The 22,451-nt window shown below is 38.8% G+C and overlaps 1 protein-coding gene across 1 annotated transcript in view; it reads left to right on the top strand.

Moving 5' to 3' along the window:
* The first annotated feature begins 7,859 nt into the window (after nucleotides 1-7,859).
* The window catches only part of LOC126234641 (major facilitator superfamily domain-containing protein 9-like), a 34,977-nt gene continuing 20,385 nt past the window's right edge, over nucleotides 7,860-22,451 (top strand). Inside the window, exons 1-3 of the mRNA XM_049943374.1 lie at nucleotides 7,860-8,167; nucleotides 8,299-8,430; nucleotides 21,410-21,539. Coding sequence (XP_049799331.1) covers nucleotides 8,120-8,167; nucleotides 8,299-8,430; nucleotides 21,410-21,539 — 310 coding nt within the window. The 5' untranslated portion in view covers nucleotides 7,860-8,119. The remainder of the gene's footprint in view (nucleotides 8,168-8,298; nucleotides 8,431-21,409; nucleotides 21,540-22,451) is intronic.

Genomic DNA, 22,451 nt, shown 5'->3' with positions numbered 1-22,451 from the left:
GGCGATCGAGATAAGTGTTGAGCCCCACACAAAGTATGCTCAGGCAATGGTTTCAACGTAAGAAGCATTCCTTACCTTTTGGAATATGAGTGGTTTGGAGGGAGCCCAAAAATCATAGAGATTACTGCTATTTTTGTTCTTGCAAGGTATGAGGTTTCAATTTGAAAAAGAAAAAGGATATTTCCTACCCTAACGTTCAATCAGCCATTCCCCCTGTTCCTCATGGACCTGAAGTACCAATACCCTCTCCTCCAGATTCTTTGGATGATATAGATGATCACGAACCATTGGCTCAGCAAGGTAATAATGAAGAAGACAGAGATTTCTACGATCCTGGCGCAACCGATCCCATTCCATTCTCACAATCTGAACTCAACGATTTAGTTAGAGACCTAGGCCTTTCTAAAGAATCGGCAGAGGTTTTAGGATCTAGACTGAAACATAAACATACGTTGGCTCTGGGTACATCCTTTTCTTGTTATTGATCGAGGGTAAACGAGTTTGTATCTTTCTTCTCTCAAGAAGGTGACATTGTATTTTGCAGTGATGTTCCTGGACTTACGACACATTTCAAAATAGAATATACTCCTGATGAGTGGAGACTTTTTATTGATTCTTCAAAAAGAAGCCTTAAAGCAGTACTTCTACACAATGCAATGTGCGATTTGCAGGGGGGGGGGGGATGGGAGGGATTCCCCCCCTCTGCATCGGACCATCCCCTCCTCTGGTTTTAGTTTATGCATCCCAACCTGGGATGTTTATTTCCCACGCACTGTCCAATCCAGTCTGGTAGGTACCATTGCCCACTTTGCACTACTTTGTGCTTTCGTCCCACGCGCGTTGCAGTATGTTCACAAGTTCGTGAACTTAAGGTGGAAAGCAGTGAACGTGTGCGTATCGATAACGCGTTTTTAGCTCGTGTTTCTGCTAACAACGCCAAAAAACTGAATGATAAAATCGGGGATCATGCAAAGTGCAAATCACACATGAAGTGCATAGAAATCATGACCATCAAAGAAAAGAAAAGTTTAAAAAATTGGTGAGTGAAAGTGAAAAATTTTGGGGGGGAAGCAGCATCAAGAAAAAGTAATCGCAACTGCTTCGTTGTTCAGATCTGCATATACACTCCTGGAAATTGAAATAAGAACACCGTGAATTCATTGTCCCAGGAAGGGGAAACTTTATTGACACATTCCTGGGGTCAGATACATCACATGATCACACTGACAGAACCACAGGCACATAGACACAGGCAACAGAGCATGCACAATGTCGGCACTAGTACAGTGTATATCCACCTTTCGCAGCAATGCAGGCTGCTATTCTCCCATGGAGACGATCGTAGAGATGCTGGATGTAGTCCTGTGGAACGGCTTGCCATGCCATTTCCACCTGGCGCCTCAGTTGGACCAGCGTTCGTGCTGGACGTGCAGACCGCGTGAGACGACGCTTCATCCAGTCCCAAACATGCTCAATGGGGGACAGATCCAGAGATCTTGCTGGCCAGGGTAGTTGACTTACACCTTCTAGAGCACGTTGGGTGGCACGGGATACATGCGGACGTGCATTGTCCTGTTGGAACAGCAAGTTCCCTTGCCGGTCTAGGAATGGTAGAACGATGGGTTCGATGACGGTTTGGATGTACCGTGCACTATTCAGTGTCCCCTCGACGATCACCAGTGGTGTACGGCCAGTGTAGGAGATCGCTCCCCACACCATGATGCCGGCTGTTGGCCCTGTGTGCCTCGGTCGTATGCAGTCCTGATTGTGGCGCTCACCTGCACGGCGCCAAACACGCATACGACCATCATTGGCACCAAGGCAGAAGCGACTCTCATCGCTGAAGACGACACGTCTCCATTCGTCCCTCCATTCACGCCTGTCGCGACACCACTGGAGGCGGGCTGCACGATGTTGGGGCGTGAGCGGAAGACGGCCTAACGGTGTGCGGGACCGTAGCCCAGCTTCATGGAGACGGTTGCGAATGGTCCTCGCCGATACCCCAGGAGCAACAGTGTCCCTAATTTGCTGGGAAGTGGCGGTGCGGTCCCCTACGGCACTGCGTAGGATCCTACGGTCTTGGCGTGCATCCGTGCGTCGCTGCGGTCCGGTCCCAGGTCGACGGGCACGTGCACCTTCCGCCGACCACTGGCGACAACATCGATGTACTGTGGAGACCTCACGCCCCACGTGTTGAGCAATTCGGCGGTACGTCCACCCGGCCTCCCGCATGCTCACTATACGCCCTCGCTCAAAGTCCGTCAACTGCACATACGGTTCACGTCCACGCTGTCGCAGCATGCTACCAGTGTTAAAGACTGCGATGGAGCTCCGTATGCCACGGCAAACTGGCTGACACTGACGGCGGCGGTGCACAAATGCTGCGCAGCTAGCGCCATTCGACGGCCAACACCGCGGTTCCTGGTGTGTCCGCTGTGCCGTGCGTGTGATCATTGCTTGTACAGCCCTCTCGCAGTGTCCGGAGCAAGTATGGTGGGTCTGACACACCGGTGTCAATGTGTTTTTTTTTCCATTTCCAGTAGTGTACAATAGCTAAAACAAATTATCATTCAAATCGTTTGCTGCAGAAATCGAACTACAAAAGCTTAATGGTTTATCAGTCGGTAATATGCTTCATTCTGACCATGCATGCCGAAATATCATGTTTGTAAGAGAAGAAATGAAAAAGAAGCTTGCTCACTTCCTTGTAGAATCGGGTACAAACTTTAGTATGATGATGAACGAAATTACAACTGTTTCGAATAAAACTTGTTTAATAATATATTTACGTTTGTCCTTTGAGGGAGTTGCCTGCAATTATTTTTTTGAGTTTGTTGAATTAGAAAGTGGGACAGGAGCATGCATTTTCAGCACACTTTTAGCAGCTCTTGAAAAGTATACCATTACAAATGATGCACTAAAACACCTGCTTGTAGGTATCGCAACAGATGGTGCCTCAACAATACTTGCACCTTACAAAGGCATAGCAACTCTACGGCATAGTCATTTACATAAGGATTTAACTGTCGTTCATTGTATGAACCACAAAATGGAATTAGCTGTGCACGATGTTATGAATGATGTAGCAGATGTATACCATATACAAGTTTTTTTAGATTCCTTATAATCTGTGTTTTCTCGAAGTCCCAAAAATCAGAGACTACTACAAAGTGTTTCACAAGAATTATCCTCGCAGCTATTAAAACTAGGCCATATTCTTTGCGTACATTGGGTTGCCTCCTCATTTAATGCTGTTCGAGCTCTTCTTGAAAGTTACAGTTCTCTTGTCCATCTTTTTGAAAAACTGAGACATGATGGTTCCTGATCAACTCAGGAGAGATCTAAATTTGAAGGTTTACTATAACATCTCACAAAGTGGTTGCTTGTAATGGAATTAGTTATGGTTTACGAGGCCCTAGAAGTTCTGCAAGTATTATCATTCTTTATGCAAAACAAAAATTCTTCAGTCCTTAAACCAAAACAGGAAACTGACGTGGCTGTAAGAACTCTTGAAACACTGAAAATAAGTAACTTGCCACGAATTAGGATGATAGTACAAGAGTTGGAGGAAACGCGCACATTCAAAGGGGTATTAATTAAAGAACCTTCTTGTGATGAATATAACAGATTTCAGATATTTCGGAAGAAATTTTTTCAGTCATTGGTAGACAATATAAAAAACCACTTTGAGGACCTGGATTTCTTTTTGGATGTAGCCATATTAAATTAAGACACATGGCCTTCAGATGATTATGAACATGTGTTTTATGGTGACATGTCAATTTCTCGCTTGTGTAATAAGGTGGATTTTAAATTACGTGAAAGCACGTGTGCGTCACTAGTTTTCGAATCTACAAAGAAAATCCTCAACACATGCCCAATTCTGTGAAGGAACTTGTGAAAGCAATCGAAGTTATACCTATATCTACAGCTGAATGTGAATGCGGATTTAGTGCCATGAATTTAACACTGATTCATCAGAAAAATTACTTACAAATTCCGACACTTTCAAATCTACTATTCATTTCAATAAATGGACCTCCACTGCATTGCTTCGATGCAGAAAAATTTGCAGCAAGGTGGATCAAGTCTCAGCACCATAGCGCCCTTGACAAACCAACAGGCAAACCCTCGAATCTTCAGGAGCAGTCTCATTCATCTCATCTCTTCAACTAAACTCTGTAAGTTAAAATGACAATTATATACTGTACCCGCGCCCAGTTTCCCGGGTTCGATTCCCGGCGGGGTCAGGGATTTTCTCTGCCTCTTGATGACTGGGTGTTGTGTGATGTCCTTAGCTTAATTAGGTTTAAGTAGTTCTACGTTCTAGGGGACTGATGACCTTAGATGTTAAGTCCCATAGTGCTCAGAGCCATTTGAACCATTATACACTGTAGTACTAGCTGAACCGGCCACACTTTGCTGTGGCTTTATCATAATACGATGATTTAACAAATTAACATTCACTTTTAATTTCAGAGTGTTAAAATTAAGCACAAAAAACACAAAAATTTTAATTTTACATTTTATTCATCTCATATTTTAGTATAGTTTGAGTATCGTATATTACATGAATCATTTACAAAGTCGTTAATTAACAACATGGAGATTTATTAATTTTAGAAAGGAGGTAAATAAACTTGGCATTGCCCAGATGTCTCTACTTTCCCCTTATGTCCATCTCCTTTTCCCACTCCCCATCTTCTCCTGCCCTTCTCTCTGTCCATCTGCTTCCCTCCTCTATCACCTCTTACCCCCTCCATCACCCTCCCCTTCACTAACGTCAATTTCTCTCCCCCTCTAAGTCAATCTCGTATCTCCTCCTCCCCTGTCTTTCTTTCCCTGTGACATTCAACATTTAAATATTGAAAGCAGTAATTTGCGTCTAGAATTGCCATAAGGACAAAGCTGAATGTTTTTTTGTAGTTAATATATTCACTTCCAGTATTCGGAGGACACATAACTTGCAGTGAGGGAAATTCCACTTCGAAATTTCTTGCTACCTTCTGCCATTCTTCAGTATCCTTTGGAATCTGAAAAGTAAAACATACTCATTACTTTCCCTATTTTTTCAGATTGATGACAGAGGACACAGTATCAAAAGATGACGGCAATGTAGCTCTTGAAGAACATGTACCTCCCACATATGTCAGGCACATATTTTCAAATGTTCTTTTTCAAGCGGCCTTGGGAGAGTATGAACAGCAAACTCCGAGCATCGAAACATTGGTTGTAAAACCTAGCTGTGAAACTGTATACGTGGACAATAATAATTGTGACGAATATGTTCAAACAGAAACGGAAGAGCTCGAATTAATTCGATTTTAGAAATAAATATTTTTAACAGTTCTTTAATATCCATTTTAATTGGCTTAAAAATGCCAATAAAACATTACTTGAATGAAATCAGTATTGAATGCTACGTGTTTACCTTTATGTAATTCTTCAACACCAATGAAATAGTTTCACATACTTCTGGCACTATGAGGGAAATAGCAGAATATGACACTTTAAATAAGTACATTAGTGACTTGTATGAATCGCCAGTGGTTGAAAATCGTAATGTGATGGCCCATCGAATTCTTGGTGAAATACTGTCTTAGCAGTTGTTACCTTTCTTTACAATAACAAGTGTAGTTAACTGCAGTAAGTAATTAAAGTCTTCAGTCGACATTCTCGTAACATTACTAAATAACGCAGAACCGTCTGCTTCTAGTTCCTAGGATACTATTTCGTGGACCTTATTTAAATACTCTTCTCTTCCACCATCGTTCTCTTTTCCTTTGGTTTTCATTTCTGTTGTTAGCTGCATGTGCAAGTACCAAGTAGGCCGCCGCTGCGATCACTTTATCATCCATTATACTGCAAGACCGACACACGTGTGGCACAAATTCTGTTGCTTTGGTATAAATTAACCTGCCGCATGCAACATGAGCCGTAAGATGTTGCCTGTTGTAGCATTGCTATAAGACGACGCACGTCACATTTCCGTAGCATGCCACAATGATGCAAGACGTCGCCCCAGCGTAAACGAGGCTTTGGAGCTAGGTCTGTATTGTATGGTGGATGTGATGTGTTGCATACGAAACTAAAACCTGCAATCAGAGCCAAACGTCGTGGAAAACTGTGAAGAGGTGCCATCCTGCAGCAAGATAACGCTCGCCCACATTCTGCCAAACGGACAGCCGATGCAATAAAGGAGTTGAGATTCGAGGTGCTGGAACATCCATCATACAGTCCAGACCTGGCTCCAAGCGATTTTCACATGTTTGGAACCTTAACGGAAGCACTACAGGGAAGAAGATTTGAAAGTGATGAAGACGTCATTGCTGCTGTGCAAAATTGGTTACAGATGCAACCGAAAAACGTATTTTCTGATGAAATAAGAAAAAAACTCGTAAAACGTCGGGAAAACTGCATTGAAGTCCAGGGAGGTTACGTAGAAAAATATCGCGTTTCAGTTTTCTATCATCAGAATAAGTACAGCTTTTCACAAATGTGCCTTTACTTTTTGAATTCCCCTCGTATACCTGTATGTAGATGATTTTGTAAATAAGCTTTACCTGTAATGTACTTTTAAAGATATAACTAGGGATGGCTTTTCTGATAGTGCATATGCGTGAACAGTGAGTTTCGGCATTAACATCTATGCTGCTCGGTCAACAAAGTGGCTATACAAAGTTCCCTAGCTTTCTCTGTGAATGGGACAGTAGAGACAGAAAGCAACATTATATAAAAAAAAAGCAGGGTGAAAGATTCACCCAGACATCAAAGAAATGGAAAGAAGATATCAAGGAAGATGGAAAGTCAACATGACAGTGGACTACTGCTGGATGCTAAAAAGAGATGATCCTCAACGAGTCCACAGCTGGAAAAGCAATAAAAGAAGCTTCAACAAAAAGCGAAAACGTAATTATAAGGACTTATGGGCTTAAAGAGAAATGGAAGTCTACTGGAAACGTAGCTTGGAACATGATTTATAAATAAAATAAAAGTTTATAACGCTGGAAAAATGTGATAAATTGCTTATATTCTGTTATTATACCCAAAAATACTTCTTTTGGTGATAAAACCTAATGTGATAGAAAAAATGAATTGCATTTTTGAAATCAGTGCTGAAAAGTACATAAAAGTAAATTATCAAATTTCAAACAACTTTCAAGAAAATTCTTTTGCAGTCCTGTGTTATTAATAGAGATATATATGATCTACGTAAATTGTATTTTAAAAATTGTTTTATAATTATAACTCTATAACCTGAAGATTTCGTTCATTATTTCAAAGTGTTCTGCAGACATTTCATAGATGAGGAACATGTCAACATTACGTATTTCATTGTAAAGTGATCAATGTTGAATAAAAATCCTTGTATTTCATTCTTAATTCTGTTCACTCAGAGACTTGTCGGGCATGCTTCATAACTATGGTTTGAATCAGTACTACAAAATAATGTCTGGTGAACATGATATGCAGACTACAGTACTACTTTTGTCATGCTTCATAACTCAGTTTTGAATCAGTACTACAAAATAATGTCTGGTGATCATGATATGCAGACTACAGTACCACTTTTATATTCGAATTACTTTTAAGAATTTATAAAAGATGTGGTGAAATACAATAACGAGAATAGAGTGATTGCGTGATGCAGCAGTGTCGAATGCCTCAATAAACAACCTCCAAAAGCTGGTATTTAAGCGTTGTTAGTTGGCATTGTATGGTTTTTATCTGTAATATCCTAAAGTAAAGGTGTTGAAAGGGTTAACCTGACGACACATTTCAGAGACAAACGACAGGAAGGTTATGCTTGGATTACTCATATGTTGGTATTCCTGTTGGGTGACAAGCCGCACAGAAATCATGTGGTGTGCGTATGTGTTTTGTTGTTTTGGTATCAGTTCGAAAACTGTAGTGGTCTGTGAGAGACGTGGTTGTGTTATAAATAGAGGTTACCGTGGAGCAGATAGGTTTTATGATGCTGTGAATTGGGTACATATCATGTGCACAGTGTATGATAAGTCGTTTCGTTCGTCCTTGAGTGTCATTATCTACCGGTCTTGAAGGACCGAATTTATGTTATGCAATCAGGAGACGAGAGCAGTCGGCGTACATCTTAAATATGTATAACAAAGATAAAATAAAATGGCTTTACGTGTCTTCATTTTTGGTAAGAAAGTCAGCCTTTTCACAAATTATTAAGAGCAGTAGTTATCGCACCTTGCTTTTTATTTTTGTTACGGATTACCCTAATGATTTTTAGTATGATTAGTGACATTGATAATGTGGCTATTTTTGCAGGACATGTTTGCAGTTGGCCTAGCCGTTCCTCTGCTACCTGCATACATGAGAAATCTAGGAGCATCGCACTTTATGATAGGAGTTAGCAGTTCGGTTTACTCTGGAATACAACTGTTGTCAGGACCATTGGTTGTAAGTCAAAAGAAAAATATGTTAGTTAAATAGAAGTAAAGTTTACCTTCATATAACTGATTAGGCTGTGCTTAGAAGCTTTCACAGAGTGTACAGAATTAGTCCAGCATAGTACTGGCATTATTGTTTCATTTGAACACATTATGTTCTGTATGCCTCATGTGTGTGGAACTGAGTCATTTCACAGAGAGAATCATTGTGTATGCCCTCTTTATACATGATAAATGGAGAAAGCTGCAAGAGTGAAAGTAACTTTTTTCATTAGAGTAAAACTCAACAGCTACTTGTCTCCTAATGAACTATTGATACTGCACTTTGCAATGCATCCAGATCATAAAATGCGAAAGTTTTGTTTTTCTGTGTATAGAATCAGCCACATATCATCCAATGAACTTGCAAATGATGTACACTGAGAGGAAACGGCAACAGAAAAAGCATAGAAAATATACTGCAAACAGCAACAATAATTTTTAAAAACATGCCGTAACATACAGTAAATGAGATTCAAAGAAACCGCTGATAAGGGCTATGTTCGTCACCAAAACTAGTTTGGAGAATAAATGAGTAAATAAATAATAGTGTGTTTTGCATCAAGGTGGACTCACAGTTCCAGTTTTTTTTTTTTTTTAACGCAGATCAAATGGAAGTGTTCCAAGATCAAGTTATTGTTTAGTACACAGTTTGTAATTGTTAGATAAGTGGACAGTAATGCGTAGCTGAGTCTTTGAATTTGTGTGCTTTCAATTTTTTAATGAACAGTCGTGGTTGGAAAGATACAAGATTATGCGTGTTGTCTTCATTCCTTCATCTAGAAGGATGTATACTTCATGGAGAAATTCAGTAACTGCAGGTGGTGTGCAGTAATATTTCCTAAAACCATGCTGTTTTTCTGTTAAGAACTTGTTTGTTTGTAAAATAAGCAGAGGGCTGAAGAAGGAGAACCATTTTAAAAACCTTACTAAAGGTAGGGGTCATTGATACCAGACGATAGTTTGAAACCTCTTTTGTACTTTTTTCCTTATGCAGTGGTCTAACAATGCTTGTTTTTAGACTGTTGGGATAGATGTTTTCCCTAATATTGCAGTTTACGAGGTAGGTTGGTGGTTTAACTTTCTCATTTATACGGCATGTACCATACGAACCTTTCCGGGTTCTTTCTTATTTCATTTTCATTAAGCTCATTGATTCAAAATCCACTGTTACTGTTGTAATTTGATATCTCTCACTCTGTGTGTATAGTGTTTCGGTATCCTGTAGGTGATATGAAATGCTTATTGGATATATAGCTTTTGGGTCTTTTATAATACCATCATGTATAATACATAAAGGTTTATTATCCGTAGTTGAGGAAGTTGTCCAATACTAACTGATCAGTTTCCAGGAGGCCTTGTGTTTACAGTTTTCTTTTCTGTGTTACATTCTTTGTTTGAGAGTGTACAGCCTTATTGATTTGTACAGGACATCTAGGTCGTGGAATATCTTGCCTAAGTTCAAAAAGGTTTTCTGAAAGTCTGAAGTTATTTCTTCCACTCTGAGTGTGTATTGGCTCTGTCTGCATTTCTTTAATTGGGCAGCAAGAGTCAAAAGTGCAAAACTCATCTCATTTGTTACCTGACCCTTCCACATGGTAGATTGTGCTGTGTCTCTCCTCAGCTAGTATAGTTTTAAGAGAGTTGATGTTACTATTATTCGAAGCTTGTTTCTTTTCAGAAGTTCCTATCATTCTTTTAGGAGCTGATTTTCTTTTCTGCAAGGTAGTCTTAGTAATGAAAGTCTATGTTTCTGTACTTCAGTGTCTTCAGGAGTTTTGTTAATTACTGTATTGCATAATCTACCCTGGTGTCCATGGAAACTATAGTTTTAAGATATTTCGAAGTTAACATCTCTAAGAGCTTCATGTAAGCTATATCGCTGGAGTTGACATCCATGTCAAGACCTCAAAGTACTGTAAGGTCATTGAGGCCAGTCTATCTAGTTATGGTATCGACTTACCAAACGAAAGCGCTGGCAGGTCGATAGACACACAAACATACACACAAAATTCTAGCTTTCGCAACCAACGGTTGCTTCGTCAGGAAAGAGGGAAGGAGAGGGAAAGACGAAAGGATTTTCATCTTTCCCTCTCCTTCCCTCTTTCCTGACGAAGCAACCATCAGTTGCAAAAGCTAGAATTTTGTGTGTATGTTTGTGTTTGTTTGTGTGTCTATCGACTTGCCAGTGCTTTCGTTTGGTAAGTCACATCATCTTTGTTTTTAGATATATTTTTCCCACGTGGAATGTTTCCCTCTATTATAATTATGGTATCGAAACTGTTAAGAAAATGGATTACAAGATGGGCTATATGTTCCTAGTACTTTGTCTTACTACATTGAGTTCATATGCTCTTTTAGTTCAGTCACAATGGCATTCATTAAAGATAAAAGATATTGTTTTGTTTGTTGATGTGAACACAAGGCAACTATACATTTGGTTAGAGTCAAGTATCAGATATATTTCTGGAGGCTGTCATTTCCAACATCCCTGCCTCCCTACTGTGTGGGCCGTTTTAAAATGGGAGCTATGTAAAATTAATGAATTTTAAAATGCTGGGAGTATTATGTGAGTAATTCAGGAGGAAAAGCAAAACAGCAATTTTCTGTATATTTGCTGTTAAGTGTGATGATTGATCTTGCAGAATTATAAAAACTTTCCTCTGGTGAAAAATAAGATAGGCTATGAGGTTCTAGATACTTCAGACTAGAACCAACAGTAAATAGTTTTTATTCTTGCATAAATAACATTGTCACGTATGTGGTAAGCCATTACTTACAGACAATTCCTCAGTCCAAAATGTACTTGTCACACACCTCTTCACTTTAGTGTGGATAGACTGAACAAGAATGTTTTGTCCTGCTTCAAAACTTGGAAACCATGCCTAGGGTACGGGTGCCTTACTCCTCATTGGCTGGAGCTTCACCACCTCAGACAATGTCTGCAGAGAAAACTACCGAATTAGATGCCCCAGCAGATATACATAGGTTGATCAGTGAGTTCAGAAATAACAGCTACAGTTGCTCACAAGTAGTCGACACATAATTTAAAAAAAGTATCTGAAAGGGGGAAAATATAGCAAACAGCTTTCAGTGTTTCCTTCGAAATACTACTTTACTTCATAACAGTATCCTCAGCTGGTTATGGCTAGTCTTCTGGAACTCTTTAGGGGTTACTATGTGTGATCTTCTCCCTTATTTTCAAACAATAAACTCCAGAGTTTATAGTGAGACTCTCAGGAAACTGTAGGAATGATTGCATGTTTATAGCTGCAAAAAGTGAATGCTCTTCTTCACCATGATAACACAACGTCATGCACTACTGTGTTCGCCTGATAGATTTCAAAACTTTGGTGGGTTGTTCTTCCTTATCAGCCTTACAGCCCAGATCTCATGCTTTCCAACTTCCATCTCTTTGACCCACTGGTGGATGGACTTCTTGAGAAGCTCAACACCAATTAAGGGGAAGTTATAAATGGAGCAAAAATTTGGCTGAGACACACAGCATGATAGTAGCACCACATCACATTATGGTGTGGCAGCCCATAGAATTTAATGTATATTACATTGAAAAATAGTTTTGTACCCAACGAATTGGGGAACAATATTGTGTATTTGTCATGAATAAAACCATCCTGTTCAGAGAAAAAATGTTGCATTACTTGTGGAATGACCTTACGTTTTAAGAGCTGATTAGTTGTCACTCACTGACCACTCATTCAATATCACTGGAGTAAATAACATAATGTTGTTATTCATCACTTAGCCATACATAACTATCAGTGAAAGTGGGGAACTATAATATAGATTCCAGTTAGAATTAGCTTATTCAGCTGCAATCCATTCATTCATGTAAACAATAATTTATAAAAGCCAACTTGAGAGGTGGTTAATAAGTCCTGCACAGTCAAATGAGAACTTGTTCACTGCTCTCAGTTTGGCTTTGATAAAGGATTCTCCTCATAAAGAGAAATAAAAAACCTTGCAAATGGAGTGTCAGCAGGGATAGACAAAAATTATCTGCTGACGTAGTTTGCGAACTTGTCAAAAACTTTGATTTTGTGATCACAAAATTGTACTTCCCAGATTAAAGTATTGTGGCATAATGGCATCCCTCATGCATGGGTGGAATCTTACCTCCATAAGAGAAAACAGAGGGCTCTGCTTTGTGTATAGAATATATAACCAGCATAAGAAAAAGAAATATTGTAACATTCCCACCCCTGTTTAGAAAACAGCTAGGTAGTTAGGACGACCATTCAGAGCGGCACATAAGGAAATAAATTTCCTTCGGACAGAAACGCTTCTGTCAACAAATCAACACTGCCAGAATGAAATCTTCACTCTGCAACAGTGTGTACGTTGATATGAAACTTCCTGGCAAATTAAAAATGTGCGCCGAGTCTCGGCCCATTAAACAGTTATAATATACCAGAAAGTTTCAAATCAACACTGACTTAAAAAGCATTACTCCTGCAAAACCCAGCTTGCCCTTTTCTCACATAATATCCTGCAAACCATGGATGAGTCCCCTAGATTTGTGTACAGCATTTGACACAGTGCCCCATTGCAGACTGTTGATGAAGGTCAGAGCGTATTGAATAGGCTCTCAGACATGAGTGAGTGGCTTGAAGGCTTCTTAAGTATTAAAACCCAGTACGTTGTCTGGGACGGTGTGTTCCTCAGGGAAGTGTGATAAGACCTACCTTGTTCTCTAAATACGTAAATGATCTGCTTGTTAGAATGAACTAAAATATGCAACTGTTTGCCGATGATAGTATAGTCAAGGGGAAAGTGTTGTTGCGTGACTGTTCAAGGATACAGGATGAATGACGGAGCTTTTATTTGGTGTGATGAATGGCAGCTTGCTTTTAATGTGCAAAAATGTAAGTTAATGCAGATTAGTAGGAAAAACAACCTTGTAATGTTTCAATACAGTACTGTAACAACTTTTCTGTTGTAATAGATATCTCATTTTTGGCTATAAATTACTTAAATTCTGCAAGCATACTGATAATATTTGTAGCATATCAAACTCGTAAATTAAGAGCATCAGCAAGCTTAGTATGAAGCTATTTGTTTACTGCTCTGCAAAATACTGCACCAGGCATAAATTATTGACTGTTTTGTAAGATGCGGCACTGAGCATAGTACATCCCTGCAGTTTCTGTACTGTTACCATGCTGCTGAGAATGAGTGAGCTGTCGAAGATACTGTAAGCACTAGCCTCTCCTGTAGGCAGTGTATCTGCTGCAGGAAATAAGTCCCAGCATTACCCATCCACTTGACTGTTGGTGGTGAGTCAATGTTGGGTCTAGGTGGCCTGTACGGGGTAGACAGAGATCAGGGACGACTCGGTGTGCTGTGCCGATTCCTATAACAAACAAGTTAGAGGTGCTGTGTTCCACTGAAATGGAAACTGAGCCAATGGGACACACTTTACCTGTTTTGGGGAAATCTGGTTTGTCCTGCATCAAGAGGAAGCAAACAATGACGGGTAGAGGTACATTAACATTGACATCTCATGTACAATGAATAATGGTACTCATTACAGAAATGACAGCAAGAGATGGGAAGAGGCACCAGGTACACTTGGTGTGTATGCCAGGAGGCTGCATTCAACATGTCGAAGAGGCTGTTCTGGCCCTTGTTGGGAGAGCAGGGTATGACCAACTATAGATTGTGGTGCATGTTGGAACAAACGATGCCTGTTGTTGAAGATCCAAGGTCATACATGGATCATTGCAGCAACTAGCAGACAGGGTTGAGAATACCAGCCTTGCTCACAGTTTCAACAAAGCTATCGATCTGCGGCATTGTCTGCAGAGCAGGTCGTGATCCCCCTGGTTCTCAGTCAATTAGAAGGATTAAACCAAAGATTCAAAGGGTTATGTGACAGACTAGGAGCTGTGACATCCTAGACTTGCACCATGGGGCTGAGAATTGTAAGATGCCCCTAAATAGGTCAGGAGTACATTATATATCAGAGGCGGCTACCCGAGTAGATGATTGTGTGTGAGGTGCACACAATGGTTTTTTAGATTAAGATACTCACCATCCAATCCAGATTACGCTAGTTGTGGGGAATCTCGGAATTATCAGTGTAAGATTCAAAGAAATGCCTCCTGCACATGAGAGAATCAAAATTCTAGTGGTTAACCCCCAAAGCATTTGCAATGAAGTGTCGGAGCTGGAAGTGCTCCTAAAAAGCACTGAACCTCACATAATATTAGGCACAGAATGCTGGTTAAAACCCAAAGTTGACAGTAGTGACATCTTTGGGGAACATTATGCATATACGAAAAGGATAAGGGAACAGGAAATGGAGGCGGTATATTTGTCATAGTAGATGAAACTTAAATCTATAGATTTTTTAATTTTATCCATAAGTTGCAGCTTCAAACGTGACTGTGTATGATTAAAAAACGCCTTCAGTCACAATGTTTCGTGTTTTAGTTAGTACATGATGCATTTTGGACCCTGTGGATCCATCTTCAGGTGTAATTCATCTTAATACATAATTTATTTGTTCTGTTGAACGAGATGAAATGCATATTCCTGTCACAAAAAGGTTTGATGTTAGGTTACGAACTTCATAAGTCATATGGGAAAAATATGTATGAAATAGTGGGAAAGATGAATAGTGTAAATTTACCACATAATTGAAGAAAAGTGTTTTTAACATTTTAGTAACTGTATAAGTTTTTTCCTCCATGATTTTCAAGGGTATCACTTCATTAAAGAGGCACATTTGCAAGCACATGTTTGTAAACACTTCACAGATGTTTTTGTACATTGTGTGGTCAAAGATGAATTTTTCATAGTGCTAAAGATATAATTAATAAACAATTGACATGTGCAGGAAATAACTTTAGAACAGATCTTTACAATTGCTGAAATAGCTATGGCTTGTGAAATCTGTTTGTTCATTTAACATCAATTCTGGTTTCTTAATTTTGTGGAGGTATATCTCCAGTTGCACTAATAGATTTAGGGGCTTACCATTGGCTTCATTATGTAATACTACCAAATTGTTTTCTGGATTGTTTATGGCATGTTTAGTTTCCAACATATGTTGTGTAATAACTGATTTTTCAAAATAGTTGAGGCTGAAAGCATTTACATGTTCTTGAAAATGGGTTTTGAAGTTTCTGCCTGTTTTCACTACATAGTATGCAGGACAACTGGGGCAAGATACTTTGTACTCTCCACTGTTGCTGTATGTTTGTGTATTGTGTTGAGGGCAATAAAAGCATAAATTTCCTGGACCTTAAAATCACCAACCATCAACAGAAACATAAGTTCAGCATACACAGAAAACACACATACAGACATAACACTGAACAGCTTATCATGCCATCCCACCATACAGACATCCTGCATTTAGGTCCGTGCTACACAAAGTTCACTCTCTTGATCTAGAAGGAAACACCCTCAAAAATGAGATAGATACAATAAAGAGTATTGCCATAAGCAATGGCTGCACAGCCAAAACAATAGACAATTTAGACAGACAAATACACAAAAGCAAGACAAGGAATGACAACACTATGAAAGAGCAGAAAATATTCGCCAGTGTCCCATACCTGGGGCCCATATCACAAAAAATAGCTAACCTTTTCGAAAAAACAAATGTAACAATTTCATTCTCAACTAATAATAAATTAGGAAACTTACTCATCCATAACGTAAAATCAAAAATAAAACTCAGCTACAAACGAAAAATGACAATAAATATGTAAACCCATAGCATGTGGAATACCAACAGCCAAAACAAACCTGCAATGAACTTTTGCACAAACCTAATACTACAACCCAATACATATTGCTCCCATTTGGATTGAGAGGATAAGGTTAGGTGTGTTAATGCACACACAGAAGCATTTAAACAATTGTTTCTCTGTGCTCCATGTGTGAATGGAATGGAGCCAAAAGTTCAAATAACGGGTACAATGGGATGCACCCTCTGCCATACACATCACAGTAGTTTGCAGAATGTAGTTATAGGTGTAGGTGTTCTGCCCAACACAATAAAGTCGATTAAATATATAGGTGTGATGTTGCAAAGACACATGAAATGGAATGAGAATGTAAGGACAGTAAAGTGGGATGGTCAACTTTGGTTGATTGGAAGAATTGTTGGAAAGTGTAGCTCATCTTTAAAGGAGACCTCATATGGAACACTAGTGTGACCTGTTATTGAGTACTGCTTGTGTGTTTGGGTTCAGGTTGAAAGAAAGACTCACAAACAATTCGAAGGACTGCTGCTAGACATTTTACTAGTAGTTTGTCAGCCCGTGAGTATTATGGAGATGTAACATGAATCCAAATGGGAATCAAAGGACGGAAGATGAAGTTCTTCTCATGAAACAATGTTGAGAAAAATTGAAGAGGACCAGCATTAGCAGCTGACTGCAGAATGTTTTCTACTGCTGCCAGCAGACATTTCACACAAAGACCATGAAGACCAGAGAAATTATGGCTCACACAAAGGCATATAGACAGTTATTTGTGAGTGGAAGAAGAAAGGAAATGAGTGGTAGTTGTCAAAGATTCTCTCTACCATGTGCTCTGCACAATAGGTGTGTAGATGTAGAAATTAAGTTTCCTGATATGCAAGTCAGTTGGAAGATACAGCATTTCCCTTGTTTTAGCATTATGAATTGTGGTAGATTTGTATTCACCACATGAAGGTGGGTGTCATAGATAAGCACAGTGAGAAGTAGGTTGTTTCTTAGCTGTCAGTTTGATTCATTTTATTTTAGATTCTTCACAGAAAAAGCTGTTAACAACACTATTGAAATTGTATGGCACAGATCCTTCACATCTGACAGTGTGTTCTTCCAGAAACAAGCTTGTAAGGGTGAGAATGGGGAATATTAATGATAGCCTTTTTACTGTACAGGAATACAACATAATGGCTGTTTTAGTTCTAATTAGTACCAGCAATATTTGAAAGATTTGCTTTTTAATTTATTTTTCAATTTTTATTTTTTTTTATTTTGAGATATTTGTACATTCTTCGTTTTCCTCATACTTATTAATGTGTTAATGTAAACAGTCATAGAAACAGTGTCTTATGTACACTTTACACCACTGGTTTAACTACTGGATGTACAGCACAAGTGAAATGTGCAAAGTGGAATTTTATTATTCTGGGGGGAGGGGTTGCGAACCTCTTGTCGACCCCTGTTCACCAGTCTGGATATTCTGACATTGGCCTCTCAACATATATATTCTTTACCGTTGTTTGTTATTAAAAATATCAGCTTATTCCCAAGAATTAGCAGCTTTCACTCAGTCAATACAAGGCAGAAATCCGATCTGCTTTTGGATCGCACTTCCTTTACTCTTGAGCAGAAAGGTGTGCGGTGTACTGCCGTATCCTTTTTCAGTAGGCTACCACAAGAATTCAAAAATCTTAGCAGTAATCCATGCACTTTCAAATCAAAGCTGAAGAGTTTCCTCATGGGTCACTACTCCTATTCTGTCGACGAGTTCCTTGAAAAATTAAGCTGATTCCTGTGTTATATTGATTGCGTTTGCATAAACTTATGGCTTGTCTTTTGTTGAGTTCATAAACATTTTATTTTATCTGTTATTACTTTATCATAATTTCATGTACTGACACTTTCCATGACCTTGGAGATTTGCTTCTAAATTTGGTGCTACAGAACTAGAACTGTAAAATAAAAAATAAATAAATAAAAGAAATACTAAGTTAGTAAGAGTGGAGCTGGACAGAGCATGAACTCATGTTGGATAAGGAAGAGGAGGAAATCATCAGTGTTACTTCCTAAGAAAGCTGCATTAAACCTGAATGCATTCTCAATAAACTGAGACTGAAGCCCTTTGTGATGTTTTTCTGTTATTCAAATGTTTCCCACTTTCATGGCATAACTTCTTTGGCGAGCGGACATTTCATTTATCTTTAGGAAGCATCATTGTCTGCTGAAAACTTTCACCCTCTGTGTATGTGACACAAAATTAGTAGATAGCAAGTACTGAATATTGCTTCAGGTATCAATATTACTTATTTCTATCTCAAAGTAAGTATTGTTTGTATTTCATGTAGCTACAGTTTCTAGTTGAGCTTTCTGTTCATTTGACAAAAAACCCCTTTCCACAACTTTGAGGAGAAATGTGCATCTCCCACAGTGTAGTTGCTGTGCAGAGACTAGCATAGGTGTCCGCAAGAGGGCACAAGGAAGGGGGGTGGGAACAAGAGGGCTTAGCCCCTCCTGGAATCTGCTCGTTATTTGTATTTTGTTAATTTGGCATTTTCCGTCTGATTATTAGTGTTGCATTCCAACAAGACTTTCTTCATCTTTCAGCCAGCCTCCATCCCTCTCAGATCTTTCATTCCATTGCCAGCCTGTCGTTATTGTTATTGATATATTAATAAAATTATTTCTTGTCAATAACTCATTGAATACCGTAAAATTAAAAATTAAATATGAGATTTTGGATTGTTAAATCAAAAGGGTAGGGTTCATATTGAATATTAACTTTCACTAACAAAATATGGTTATCATTTCAGTGTTAAAGTATGAAACCTAAATAATATTGGATGTATATCTATTAATTGTTCATGACACAATAAATTTTTGTTTAATTCCATCCAAATTTAGTTCTTGAGCTGATACATATTCTCAAACTTTATCAGTTACATGTATGAGGGGTGATCAGTAATTAATGCAACACAACCCCCCCCCCTCCCCTCCTTTGCCCTCAACCAGTTTTTAATGAAAATTTGCGAACTGTGTTGTGGGACGTCATCAAATATTCCCACTTCAGCCAGTGTAGCTTCATGAAGTTCAGACAGGTAGCAGCACTATATGTAGCCTTCAAAACTGCTCTATAATGGAGGTGTGTTCCAAGTAAAGAGCTGCTGTTGAATTTCTTTTGGTGGAAAACCAGAACATGGGAGATATTTGTAGGCTCTTGTGCAATGTGTACTTCGACTTGGCAGTTTGAGTCATTGGGTGATGTGTCTGTCGCAACGAGGTTGCGCAACCCAATCAGATCTCCCAGGTGCAGGCCGATTACACGTATCTGCGAATTCTGCTGTGTTTGAATGCGCAGACACTCTCATTCAAGGTAATCACAATCAAACACCTCACTGCACAACTGGACGTTACTGTTGGTAGTAGTGACATACTCGCCCCCAGTTGGAGTACTCGAAGGTGTGTGCATGTTGGATCCCTTGCTGTCTAACGTATGGCCATAAAGAGCAAGAAAGGACCATCTGTGCAGAACTGTTTGGACATTATGAGGCCGATCTTAACAATTTTTTAGTTAACATTTCCACAAGTGATGAATCATGTGTTCATCACTTTGAACTGGAAACAAAATGGCAATTCGTGGAGTGATGCCACAACACCTCTACCCCAGAGAAAAAGTTCGAAGCTGCACCCTTAGCTGATGAAGTCAGGGACTCTGAAGGGGTTATTCTTTTTGATATCCTCCCTCATGGTTCAACAATCGACTCTGAAGTGTGTTGTGCTACCCTCAGGAAATTAAAGAAACAACGTCAGGGTGTTTGTCACCACAAAAATGCAAGTGCACTTCTCCTTATCCACGACAGTGCACAGCCTCGCAAGGGTGTGCACCTGGGAGGATCTTGCAAAACCCCATCAGACTGTTCTTTCTCATCTATGCTACAGCCCGGATCTGACACCTTCACACTTTCGTCTGTTTGCCCAGTGATGGATGCACTCCATGGGGAACAATACATGGATGAGGAGAAGGTTATTGATGCAGCAAGATGTTGGCTCCAACATCAACCAGTAGAGTGGTACCATCCAGGCCTTAACAGTGAGGTGGCATAATGCTGTCATATTGACTGTAGATTATGTTGGAAAATAGGTTTTTGCAGCAAAGAGTGTGGAATAATATGGTGTATTGGAATCCTGAATAAAACCAACCTGCTTTCAGAAAAAGTGCATTGCATTTCTTATTGAATGCCCCTTGTAAAAATAATTATTTTGGAATATTTAACTATCAAGGCCATTCAGGTCTTTCCATTGTTTAATTTTAGAATATTTCCCTTTCTTGTAAATATTTATGCAGATGCCCATGTACACTAGGATGCAAATTACATCATACACAGATATTCAATAAAGTTGTTCATTTTATTCTTCAATTATTCCTTTCCTGCTCAAATTGCTGTGGGTGTCCAGCTGGTGATAGTTACTGTGTTCCTAACTAACTGTGTTCCTAACTTTGATTACAGTTCTGCTGGCATCTTCTGGTTGTCATAGCACACTATCTGTGACTTCCATGTGAAACTTTAATGTTGAAATTACTATAGCTAGGTCATAAAGCATGAAAATATGCTAACCTTTGGTATACACCTTTGAACTAAAAATATGTGTGTAGTTTGCTTGTCACAGGAATGGATAACCAAGAAATTATCCGTTGCATCTACCTATGGCAAACTGACTGGTTACAATAGCACTGTGTCCCAGGTAAATTGTACTTGCTTCTGAGACAACATAAATGGTCCAAGTACTCTGTCTTGAGTGAAACCATATGGTAGCAACAATATGTGGTTATAATCATTTAAGTTTGTTGATCAAGCTATGAAACACCAACCTTTCAGAATTTTTGGGCGTTGTATGGTTATATTTTCTGCTTTCTTCCTCAGTTAAAGTAACAACTAAAAAATGTGTAAGCTAGTAACTCTTGTTGTAACAGCTGAAACAAACTGGTCAACATCAGCAATATTGTCAGTAATTTTGAAACGTACAAAGGTGAATCAGTAAATGTGAGGTTGTGTGAATTTGTAAAGGTTTGTAATTAATTTTTACTGTTGTTTTATCCACAAACTTATTCATTCCTCTGGTGTTCCATAGATACAGTAATGTGAAAGCTGTTTGTTGTACACTTACTTTTACATTATACCTGACATAATAATTTCTAATAAATGGCCTGTGTTAAATTTTCAGGGAAGTTGGAGTGACATCTATGGAAGATATCAAATTCTCATGTTCGTTCTGGCAGTTTGTTCAGTTTGCTACAGTTTCATTGGATTGACAACTGCTCTTTCTACGATACTGTTTTTAAGGTTTGTCCTAGGTAATAAATGATAGCATTTTGTATGTGTTACACATAATTTTTAAAGATTTTTCAAACATTGTTAAGAATCCATATATGCAGGCTGAAGATTCTTGTTAAGGAACTGCATACTAGTCTGACATTGGATACATTGGTGTTAAAACTTGGGTAAATTGCTGTTAAAATATGGAAATGTAATGATGATATTGCAAAAATATAAAGCTAGAATTACAAAATCCAGAAAACTGCTTGGAAAAGTGTTTATTTTAGAAATACACAAAATCAGCTCTGTAAAAGACAGATTACCAATTGGAAACTTAGAAACAAGTGAAAGAACCTTGATATGGCTCCAGCTTTGACAATTGTAGTACCATATTTGTGACAGGTTTCAAGAACAACTAACAACTAATTTCAGTCTTTCAGCCATAAAACTGTCAAGTAAAGTTAACCTGCATCAAAACAATCAAAAATTTCCAGTATTAGGAAATACGTTTACCGGCAAGGGTATTATGAGAAAGGAATTGGTTTTATTGTTGCCATTGCATATTCAGCTGATGAAGATGTAAAAATAACTCCTTAATCAATTACCAAATGATGCCTTCTGTAACAGAGAACTCATCTATACTTGGTAAACAAACTCATCTCATAAATATTTCCCTCTTTCTGAAATTCCAGGGAACGTTAAAACTATAAGACTGTGCATAACGACTTCTATCAGTTTGTCGAATGTAGTGTAGGTCTCATCCCTCCCTCCCCTTACTGTGAGCACCAGCATTTGATTCATTTTTACTGTCATGTTGAATTGTTTGAAGGACGCACTGCTGCACATTTCAAGGCACGCCTATAAATTCTTGCTTAATGACAGTTTGTAGTGCATAAAAATCCTGTTTTTTTTCTGTTACACATGTTGTACTTCGATATACCATAACAATG

Source organism: Schistocerca nitens, chromosome 1 (assembly GCF_023898315.1).
Source record: "Schistocerca nitens isolate TAMUIC-IGC-003100 chromosome 1, iqSchNite1.1, whole genome shotgun sequence".
NCBI lineage: Eukaryota > Metazoa > Arthropoda > Insecta > Orthoptera > Acrididae > Schistocerca > Schistocerca nitens.
This window is presented reverse-complemented; position numbering and strand designations above follow the sequence as displayed.